This window comes from Tupaia chinensis, unplaced genomic scaffold (assembly GCF_000334495.1).
Source record: "Tupaia chinensis unplaced genomic scaffold, TupChi_1.0 Scaffold000063_1, whole genome shotgun sequence".
NCBI classification, from domain to species: Eukaryota; Metazoa; Chordata; class Mammalia; order Scandentia; family Tupaiidae; genus Tupaia; species Tupaia belangeri.
In genome coordinates, this window is record NW_006159521.1 from 3,060,731 (window position 1) to 3,072,937 (window position 12,207).

A 12,207-nucleotide genomic window follows, 5' to 3' on the forward strand; every position below is an offset into this window, starting at 1 on the left:
CCAGGGGGGATGGTCACGCCGCAATCCCTTCTCCTCCATTCTCCTCTCGGGATCTTGGGCACGCACGCACACGCGCCCGGCATGAGTTTTAAGCCACCGGGTCCAGGACACGAACTGCGGTCGACTACGTGGGAGTCCAGCGACATAGCCATTACACTAACTGCTGGTTCCCAGGAACTTATTTTTTTAAGTCAAAGTTGTAAAGGTATGAATGATATATATGATAGTGAATATAATAGTGAAAAAAATAGAAAACATTAAAATTTTCAATAATACAGGACTATGGTACATCTGGATATACCATACTTTATGTATTATTGAATTTATTATTATTGAACTACTCAAAGTTGTATTGAAATTATGTCTTTACCACTGTCTACTATTTATTGGCCATGAGCAAAATTTAAAAAAAATTAATATTCTCTTCATGAGCAAAAACACATTTAGCTCTTCATGAGCAAAAACACATTTTTCAATAATACATAAATTATGGTATATCCAGATAATAGACTACTCCGCAACCATTAGAAATCACATTGTAGGAAAATGACTAGTTTTATGGAAATGAATTATTCACACTATTTTACAGAATTAAAATAATAAAACAGTATATATAGCATATCCTATGTGAAATAAAAATTTAAAAATAGGCATAAGTCTATTACATGAAAAAATGGTAATGACAGTGATCATTCCACATGATCTGTATTCTTTTTTGTGCTTTTCCTTATTTCCAAAATTTCACTTAATGCACATGCATTTTTACATTTTCAGGAGAAAAAACTTTTTGAGTAATATTTGCTGGAATCTAGCGATACCGAAACCACTATCCTCAGAGGAATACACATACACAATCTCACATTGCACATACGTATATGTGAACACGCAGCACTTAAAAAGGCTGGAGCATACTAGAAACTTAATCTAGTATGTGATCTTCAGGGTTTCTCCAAAAAGTTGGCATCATCATTTTTCATTTTGCTCATGAAAAGACTATTAATTTTTTTTTTTAATTTTGCTCATGGCCAGTAAATAGCAGACAGTGGTAAAGACATAATTTCAATGCAACTTTGAGTAGCTCAAAAACACCTCTGACTTCAAAAGCAGATTTTCAACCACAGTGCACTGTCTTCAGATGGCAGCAGAGAGAAGGCCACCACCACGTACCCAAGGGTGCTTCATAAATCTTCAGATGACAGTCACGGCACACCTCAGCTTCCTCACAAGGGAGGACATAATGGTATTAGGAATCTGTATGGGTATCTGATGGGCGAAATAGGACACTGTACAAACCTCAAACCTTAAAGAAGTCAGGTTCTTTAAAAAGAGGCCAGTTCCACCAGGGGTGAGATCAATGTGAGGCACACAATGCCAGTCAATCTAATTCGGCTTGAAGAGCCACACAGAGATTTAGGTTGAGAGGCTTGAGGTAGCTAATTTAGTCACAGGGGAATGGCACAAGCCCAGTTGCTGGGATCTAGGAAGGGAATCAGTGAGAAAACCTGTTTTGCAGCTGTTTCCTTCATCCTTTCTCATCTGCATCTCTCCCCAGTGAGGGCTCTGGGGTATAAGAATACAAAATCCTGACAGGTTGCTTTAACTCTAGTCCAGATCATTCCAGCCTGGAAGAGCAAGCCACAGTGAACAAACAACCTACAGAGGACTTTCCATCTGCAGGTCACAACTGTGGAAAAGAGGAGGTAGAGAACTATAAAGAAAAATCCTGACCAGAGACTACTACCCAGAGAGAGAAGTATTTCAACAGCAACCACAAAACGCAGAGCAACCAGAGGAAGAATAGAAAATGGCTCAGATCTGTGACAGCAAGGTAGGGTCTTCCCTGATGCAGAGACTGGCTTTAGATCCTCAGTGGCAGAGATGTTAGGACAGGGCCACACAGTAACCAGGTACACTCTTGTTTATGTCTCCAATTTCAGCCCACCCCGCAGCACCCCTTCCCAACCTTCGACTACTTTTGCCAGTAGACAAAAGCAGACAACAGGGAAGACCCATCTATCCTACATACTTACACAGACACAAATCGTAACTGGGATGTTTTTTGCCAGCTACCTGGAAGCTTCTCTCTTGAAGTGGTCCTGATTAGGTGGGTTTTGTTTTGAAGATGTCTACTGCTTTTCTTACTTAGACACAGGAGAATATAGGCATTCTACCAAGGACAGGCAAGACCTGTTCTCACAAACCCACCCTGACCAGTATTCCTGTGGCTCAGCCCAGGTCAGCTGTGACAAAGACTACTTACCTGCTCGTTTTTCTCAGAGGTGTGGAGATTGGCTAGGTTTTATTTGTTTTAGAATTATCTAATTTTATTTCTTATTCTTATTTAATTTGCTATAGGGCATGTGTGCTCACCAGAGACAAAGAAAGAGCAAGCGTGAGCGGGAAAGTGAGAAAGCAAGCTGCCGGGTTCAGGACTCAAAACTGTGGTGGGTTACATGGGAGTCCAATAACTTACCCACCCCACCAGCTGCCAGCCTGATGGACTGGTTTTGCATCACCTGAGCCTCATATCTGAGATTCAGAATTGGAAGTGATGTGACCAGGCTAAGCCTACAGGCCCCCTGTGCTTCACCTGAGCGCATCGGAGTTCTACACTGGCCTGGCACCAAAGGTGTGGCTGGTGTGTTCTAGTCTGACATTAGTGTACTTCATTTAGGGGCACTGCAGACAGGAGTGGCTGCTCAAGAACAAAAATGGGTGATAAAAACCCTATTTATTAGTCAGTTCTTTCTCTAAAAACACCTGGCAATCCACATTGACTTAACTAATGATTGTGAAATGCTGATACCTTTTTAAATGTTTCTTCCTTCCCTTTCCTTTCCTTCCCTTTCTATTGAGAGATACCCTCTTGTCACACTGTGACCTTCACCCAGGTCTTCCAACCAGCCAGGATTATAACCATTTACCATTTACAGAAGTTTTTCCACCTATGCTACATCATGGATGCCAAAATCAATTAAAATTTTTGAATAAACTGTGGTTTAGAGAGGTTTGTATGTCCCATAAGGGGATACAAGTTTCTGCTATTTCTCACGTAGGCATAGATAGCCATCTTGAATTCTAGGCCAATCTTCCCAATGCCAAAATGCAAGTGCTTCCTATTTTAACATGATAAAGCGTAACACTAAGGATTAGGATAAAATGTTCATACACATAGAAGAAATATGATGGAAGCAGCTATAAACACATCAAACTAGTCCTCTCAGAATGTCTATGACTAATCTCAAGGCTGTTTGGTATGATTGAGTTTAAAATCAATATTTAAATGTTTAATAAATTATAATTCCATTGATTTACTTAAGAGTTTCTAACAGCATCCTATATAAGTAGTGAATGAGAAGCTGGAATCATTCACTTTTAACTTACTTCCTAAGTTATACCAATGAACCTCCACAATTTTAATGCTATGCTAAGTTGAGGGTCTTAGAAATCTGTGACTTATGCCTCTAAAAAATCAGTATCTCGGGCCACCAGGTGGTATGGTGGTTGGGGTGCTGGACTCCCACATGGCCGACCACGGTTCAAGTCCTGGACCTAGTGGCTTGCTTTCTCATGCTTCCTCTCTCCCTCTCTGTCTCTCTGGTCAAATTGAAAAATAATAAATACATCGAATAAATAATAGTGAAATTAAAAAAAAATCATTATCCCTATGCATATTTTTATTGTTGCTATTCTATATGTGGTCTTTTTATATCATATGCTCTAAATGATACTGCTAATTTTTATATACATACACTAAGAGCTTATTTAATGTGGTTAACATGTCTTATCAGTTTACTTGGCCAATCTACTGAATTAATCTAAAAATGAAAATTATTCCATACATATTATGCCATATACAGGATTTTTTTTTTTAACCTTTTTTTTTTAAGAGGTTTTTGCTGTAGGGTGCGTGTGCTCGCCAGACAGACAGAGAGAGACAGAGAGACAGAAAGCGAGAAATCACCCCCCAGGGGGGATGGCCACGCTGCAATCCCTTCTCCTCCATTCCCCTCTCGCACACACGCCCGGCGTGAGTTTTAAGCCACTGGGTCCGGGACGTGAACCACGGTCGACTACGTGGGAGTCCAGCGACACAGCCATTATGCTAACTGCTGGTCCTAGGATTTGTATGTTGAACATTACAAAATGTTGATGAAAGAAATCACGACAAATCTATACCATGCTCATGGATTAAAAGACTCAGAATAGTAAGAACATCAGTCTTTGCCAAACTGATCTATATATTCAATGCAATTTCTAGAAAACTTAAGCAAAATGTTTTTGTTGACTCAGTCAAGCTTCTTCTAAAGTGTAAATGAAAAGAAAAAGACCTAACAATCAAACAATTTTGGGGAAAAAGAAAGTGAAGGAAATCATTCTACATGATGTTAAGACTTACTAAACAGCTAAAGCGATCAAGACATCATGTGATTAGTGGAGGAACAGACACATTGACTAATGGGACAGAACAGAGTCCAGAAATAGATGCATACCAATGCGTTCAATGGAATTTTGACAGTGATGCAAAAGCAACTGGACAGAGGGAGGAGAGCCCTTTCCACAAATAATGCTAGAGCCATTGGACATCCATAGCCTTCAAACAATGAGCCTTGATATAAACCTTACACCTTAAACAAAATGAACTCAAAATGGATCTAGTGCCTAAAAGTAAAATATAAACGTTAAGAGGAAAAAGTTGCTTTCGGTTTCATGTCTAAGAACTCTTCCTAGTTCTAAGTTCAGCAACTGAAACTGGTGAACTCTGATTCAGGTCTGTGGATTATACCAACATCAACTTCCTGGTTGTAAAACTGTTACTAAAGTCACCCCTAGAGGAAAGTTGATGAAAGGTACATGAGACTGTTCTGTATTATTATTTTTAAATAGCTTAATTCAGATATACTTCACATATCAACAATTCACCTATGTAGAGTACGATCCAGTACATTTTCTAGGCTGGTTCCACAGCACAGCATTAAATGCTGCACACAGGGAGTCTGATCCCACATGGCCAATTACAATTTGAATTTGCCCCAGCAAACTGAAAAACACACCATGCATGTGTGTCTACATGCACAAAATTCTGGTGAGATGGACGGAGAAACATCATGGCATGACCACATCCCACTGGGGGTGCTTTTTCTCTCTCCGTCTTGCTTTCTGGTGAATGCACATACCCTGTAGCAATTTTTAAAATGTGTACCTTATAGCAATTCTAAGAACTTCCAAAACAATATTAATGGTAATGAGATGGTGAGCACACTGGTTCTAATCCCAATTTTTATAGATTTCTTTGTTACCGATGATAGGACTGAAAAATTAGGTCACTGGGAAAGTCATAATATATTTTTCTAGGCAAAAATGTATCATGACTTCTCTGATGATGCAACAGATACTCCATCATGTTAAAGAAGTACACTTCAATACGCCAGCATTTAAAAAAATGTATAAGAAGCAGATGTTGAATTTTATCAAACACTTTAGTGGCTTTACATATAGTAACTATCTGATGTCATCTTATTCATCAGATTTATAAAGTTTTAAAATTCATGATATTGAATAATTTCTGAATTCTAAACTCTGCCACTTTTAAAACAGCAGTTAAAGGAGCTGGATCCCAGTTCAGATCTTGAAAAATAGGCTGGGCATGTGTCCTGTGCGTGCCCCCAAATAACGATGGGATGGAGGTAAAAAGACTGCAGTGTTACCTTACCCCATCAGGGGGTATGTGTGCTCACTTTTTCTCTCATGTAAGAGTATGCCCCGTCTGGCAATTAAATAGGACAACTTACGGTCAAATAAATATTTATTAAAAACTATTTTGGGATCAGCATATGGCGTAATTGTTACATTGCTGGACTACCATGTAGTCTACCACATTTCGAATCTCAGATACAGTGACTTAAAACTCATGCTTGCCACATGTGCGTGGATGCCCAAAATCCAGAGAGGAGAATGGAGGAGAAGAGACTGAGGCATGGCCATCCTCCTAAGGGGTGATTACTCGCTTTCTATCTCTCTGTCTCTCTGACAGGCGCACATACCCTATAGCAAAAAATCTCTCTTAAAAAAAAAAACAAACCAAAAAACTATTTTAAACTGAAATGCCAAACTAAATGAGATCATTGAACAAAAAGACTAAGCAATGGTTTATTAACATTGTAAAAAGTGACGAAAATAAAGTGAACAAAAACTTGAATATGTAATATATGTATTAAAGTTGTAAATGTTCCCTGTTTTCTTGGCCTCCTAGTTGCCTTAAAAAGTGTAATTTTAAAAAAAAAGAATAAGAAAAGAGCAGAATGAAGGAAACGGAGGAAGAAAAGGGAAAGCAAAGAGGGGAGGGGAGAGGAAGGAAATACATTTTATTTTGCCTTAAATAACTTTGTAAAAGATTTGGCTTGAGTCAGCCTACAAGACCTTGCCATACCCAGAAGACCTCTATGTACCTCTAATTGTCCTACTGACCACAGGAAGATTTTTCTTAGACCCTAAACTGTCTTTGTAGAATAAATTCTTGTTTCTATAATTTGCGGTTCAATTTCTCTTCCTTTCTAATTACATATAGTTTGCTGTGTGCTATTATCCCAAATTTTCTAACTTAAGTTCAAGAGGCACGACCTTTTTCTATCACATCACTAAAACGCGAAGATGAACTAATGTAAGAGACGAATTTCATACTTGCAGGACTACAGAAAACCAACAGAAATTTGATGTCATTAGCAGTCGACGTAATACATTTGTTTCATCAGTGTCTTTGTGAGGTGTTAGAATTCGCTTACTACTGATTGCCCTTCACAATAATCATTACAAAGAATTACTGAAAAAAAATTTTTTTCTTAAATAAGCAGATCTCCCTATGTGTTGATTGTGTTATGGATGGGGTGGTGTGTAAGCCAGGCCTAGGAACACAGTTTGAGAATCCAAGAGACCCGAATTCAAGAATTGACTGGCTCCTCTCTGGCTCACTCATTACATTTCTCAGGACCTTTGTTTTCTTATTTATTTAAAAAAAGAAAATAGTCACAGTTTTCCATTAGGTTGCTGACAGATCTGAATGAAATGTGCCTGACATATAACTGTTTACAAAATGTTACTGTCATCGCTAATATTGGTAAGTACAGACATTATTATCTAGCTGGCATCAGTGCCATTTAAAAATTCAGTGTGAGTTTATGGGACCAGCAGATTGCATAATGGTTATGTCACTGGACTCTCACATGGTCAACCAGGGTTCAAATCCCTTAAAACTCACGCTGGGTGCGTAGTATGCATGTGTGCCCAAAATCCTGAGAGGAGAATGGAGGAGAAGGGATTGTGGCATGGCCATTCCCCCCCGGGGTGATTTCTCACTTTCTATCTCTTTGTCTTTCTGTCTCTGTCTCTCCAGCAAGTGCATGTGCCCTATAGAAAAAAATCTCCTAAAAAAAAGTTAAAAAAAAAAAAAAGGGGGCCAGCAGGTGGCGTGGTGGCTAAGGTGTTGGAATTCCCACATGGTTGACCATGGTTCGAGTCCTGGACCTGGTGGCTTTCTCTCTCTCTCTCTCTCTCTCTCTCTCTCTCTCTCACTGTCTTCAGCAAAATTCAAATGAAAAATAATAAATAAATAAATAATTCTTGAAAAATAATAAATAAATAAATAATTCTTTAAAAAAAAGTTAAAAAAAATTCATCGCTAGTTTAAAACTCTCACTAAATGTAAAAGATTCAATCTCTAATTTCTTCCCTTAAAAACAAGGTGGTCACAGCTTGGTGGCCCTGTCAATAGCATCCTAGATCATGGTGCTGGAAGCCATGTGATGAACCATGGGTTTGAATTGTTGAGTCAGCCATGAAAGTCCGCCATGCACACATGTGGGTGCCCAAGATCTGAAGGAGCTAGAGGGCTGGGAAAAGGAAATCGTGGTATGACCAGACCCTGTCGAGAGTGCTTCTCTCTCTCTCCCTTTCTCAGATGCATACACACACATACACACACATGTGTGCACACACACACATACGCACACACACACTCTCTATTATAAAACACACACAAAAAAACCCCCAAGGTGATTAACATATGTTTCCTTCATAGCCAGGGCCCCAGTATTTTCCGGTATAAAACCAAGAACTGGTTTGTTGACATAAATAATCAACATGAAGTATAATACACTCTCTCAAGCATAACACCCAATCCTTCTCCCTAAATGGTTAAATATTTTGTTCCAACAAAAAGTGGAATCAAGAAAACCATCTTAGAGGACAATGTAACTTCCTTCTTTGCAGTTTTCTTCAACTGTGGGGAGGCGGGAGAAGCTCCTCTATCCACCCCACCTCTGGTCTTTGAACTTTAGTCCTTAGAAGCAGCTTCAACACACATGGTCACTCTCCCGCCTGCTGTAAGCAACACGAGAGACCTCACCACATGGTAGAGCTTTCTCTAGGACCAACAGCATGAGGCAGAAGGCCTGGAGTTACAGTGAACAAGTGGAAACTGGTGAAGTGGATCAGCTGGATGACTAAAAGAGAGCATCTGAGCTCAGGAAGAGCAAAGGAAGAATGAAGCCAATGGGAGAGTTTATCAACTGAGGAAGATGCCCGACCAGGGCCTATGTCGGCTTGCTCACAGGATAAATTCCAAAGACTACCTCTTTTCTTCTAGTAGAAAGATAAACAATTTCTATGAAAGGAGATCTTAAGGCCACAAAGATCCCAAGACCTGTCTTAAAATGCACACATGAAATACCTCACTTATCACATGAACTCGACCTGGTCTGCGGTGGTCCCTAACCTTTATCGTTCAGAGGATTCTGGGCATTCGTTGGTGAAACATTCTTGAGGAAAGTCCTAACAAGTAAAGGTGAGCCCAGGACTTCAGCGACTGCAATGCAGTGACCATGAGCTGAACCAAGGCACAGCTGCCCAGGGGTGTGCAGGCAGCCAGGCCCACTCGCCAGGGTGGCAGCTTAGGCCCTCCATGTCTGTGCTGCAGCTAAGCCTGGCTCATCCCTGGCCAGATGTCACATCAGCAAATACTAAACATGGTAAACCAAGCCTAAGGGAAGACGTGAAGAAAGAAAAGGGGGGTGTGGAGCGAAATATCCCCTCCAACCCCCGACTCACCTTCACCAGGAAAAAAGACACACCATATGTCCGCAGAGACCGGGCGAGTTTGACGTACTTGACCTTGGCTTCTATTTCGCTCATCTCTCCATAGCTCTTATGCTCCTGCAAAAGTGACAGCAGCCAGGGACCAGTTATTGGAGTTCTTCCAGCAGGGGGACCTGGTCACTACGACTTGTGGTGTGCACGGTGGCTGTGAAAAATCAGCAGGTGATGCTTGTGCCCAAGACCCCTCCAAGACACAGGCTTCTGCTGACCCAGGATCAAAGGAAAGCTCTAGCACAGGGTTTTCAAACCGAAGTCTGAGCCCAAACAGCCTGCACATTTGAAAACGCCACACAGCCGTTTACACGTATGTGCAGCATGGCAGCAAAGGGTCTATAAATGTAATCACTTTTTCAAAGGTTTGTGTCCCCAAAGGCTCACAACAACACGTTAAACGAAAGCCAGAACAATGTTCTCAGGAGACGTATCGTCCTAACATCCATCTAAAACATATCTGGCCAACTGTGGTTCGAGTCCCAGATGTGGGGGCTTGAAACTCAAATTGGACACGTGTCCGTGCGTGACCAAAATCCCGAGAACAGAGGAGAAGTGACTGCAGTGCGGGCATGCTGCCTGGGTGGGAGATTTATCACCTTCCCTCTCACCATCTTTCTGGCTCTAAGTGAGTACACATGCCTGATGGCAAAAAGCAAAAAAAAAAGATCTTATGCCAAAGAGCAGGGTTTATAAACATCTACAATTGATAGTACTTAGGAATAATACTGGGTAAAAAAATATATATACTTTACACATATAAAATTTATCTTTTCATTTATATTACATTTCAAGAATAAAATCTTTGATATCTTAGATTCACCAGAGTCCCTATTTCATGGCAAAGCTGATTGAAGGGCTTTTCTTACTAGTGGCCTAGAAAAGACAAGTGCCTTTCAAAATAACTCCAGGTTATTTATTTATTTATTTATTTATTCATTTATTTATTTATTTGGAGAGACTTTTTACTATAGGGAACAGGTACTTGCTGGAGGGACAGAGAGACAGAAAGCAAGAAATCCCTCCCTCATGAGATGGTCATGCTGCAGTTCTCCTCCTCCATTCTCCTCTTGGATTTTGGGCAGTCACACACATGCCCAGCATGTTTCAATCTGCTGGGTCCGGGATTCAAACTGTGGTGTGAGTCCAGCACCTTAATTACCACGTCATCTGCTGGCCACTAACTCCAGGTTATAGGATGGCACTAGTTGCCAAATTTTAGCTTCAAAAACCAAATATCAGGACAAAGAAGGCACTAGTAGCTTCTTCCTCAGTGCATTTTAACAGTCTACCACCTTGTTTCAATGCTACCAAGATAATGCCTTTGAAATTATTAAATATATGCACATTTTTCTCAGAAGGGCTAAGTAACCTTTAGCAAGCAAGTATGGATAAAGATAATAAATCTGCCCAAAGTAGAACTGTCAGCTTCATTACTCCTGAGTTGCTAATCATTTATTATAGAAGAGGACACACACAGGGTGTGAAGCCATCACGTGGAGGGCCCCCCTCATGCTAATAAGTGAGAAGACTGAGTGAGGGGAATAATAAATTTTGGTACATGGCCAATACCTGAAATATTCTCTTTTCAGCTCCTCTCTGTTTGATGTATTCTTTGGGCAGGAATTCCTTTAGACTAAGAAAGAGAGAGAAAAAAAAAGTAAGGCATTAATCGTATTCTATGATGAGAAGCAAAGCAAAGAAGAAAAGACTTTTAATAAAACTCCCAGTTAAGTCACTAAAGTCTCCCAGTGTTTTACAGTGTAATTAATGACAGACTGCTGAATCCTTTAAGGCACTTAAATAAGGACACGGGCGCAAAACCAGTCTGATTCAAAGGTTAAGCTAATATATTTAAAGGGGAAAGAATTTCCAGGACATACTGCAAAGTAAAACGAGGAAGAGCACAGAGTATATACTATGCATCCTTCACAATCCAGGGAGAGACATAACTTTTATATAAGGCAACTGGATCCCACATGGCCAAGTCAGCAGTCCAAACTGGGACCCCGTGGCTTTAGAAATGTGCTGGGAGCATGTGCGTGCATGCCAAGATCCTGAAAGGAGAGATGGAGGAGAGGGAAGTGCAGTGTGCCCATGCCCATGCCCCAGGTGAGGTGTTTTCTCACTTTCCCTTTCTCTCTTCTCTTAGTAGCCAGTGCATGCGCCTTCTGGCAAATTAAAAAAAAAAAAATCACACATTTTTAAAAAGCATTACTTCATATTGCCTACATATTTTTAAAAGTAATAAAATGATAAATCAAGTACTAATAAAAGTGGTTCTCTACGAGAAGCAGTAACAGACAAGGAAAAAGGGCCAAGATAGAACCTAAACCTCTCTGAATATTCCCACTATCATAGTTTTCACTATGAAACCACATAATATCACAAAAAGGCAACACTTAAAAATCTAAAATGGGGGCCAGCAGGTGGCATGGTGGTTAAGGCGCTGGTCTCCCACAGCTCAGACTGTGGTTTGAGCCCCGGACTTGGTGGCTTACTTTCTCATTTTCTCTCTCTTCTCTCTCTCTTTCTCTCTCTCTGGTGAGCACACATACCCTATAGCAAATTTAGAAATGATAATAATAAATACAAACTGTACAATAATAAAATAGATGAAAACCAATGAACTTAACAGTATATCAAGTTAACGACATTGCAGGGAGAATAACGACCTCAAGTAACTTTGAAAATGAGTCTCTTGTCTATCTATACCTCCCTCACAGGCTACAGTTTAAAGATAGATCAAATGAATGTGTATACTTGTTAGTAAAATGACTGACATCAATATTTCTCCCTCTTCTTTATATAAACACAATATAAAATTAAGATATACATATATAAAGAGAATTTTAAATATAAACAGGATAAAATAAATAAGTAATTATGTTCATTGTAAGAAACCAAGATTTTCAGCATAAAATAGATAAATAGAAAGCAGAAAGAGATGACTAAAAACCCTACAATATCTGATTCACTTTATGTTTTGTTTCTTTTTAAAAATTAGCCAGAGGGTGCGTGTGCTCTCCAGAGAGAGAGAGAGAGAGAGAGAGAGAGAGAGAGGGA

The 12,207-nt window shown here is 39.9% G+C and overlaps 1 protein-coding gene across 1 annotated transcript in view; it reads right to left on the reverse strand.

Moving 5' to 3' along the window:
• Positions 1–12,207, reverse strand: part of TLN2 (talin 2) — a gene marked incomplete in the record, with an annotated part of 559,462 nt that overhangs the window by 198,051 nt on the left and 349,204 nt on the right. Inside the window, 2 exon segments of the mRNA XM_014593350.2 lie at positions 9,103–9,207; positions 10,714–10,777. Of these exon segments, the coding sequence (XP_014448836.1) occupies positions 9,103–9,207; positions 10,714–10,777 (169 nt within the window).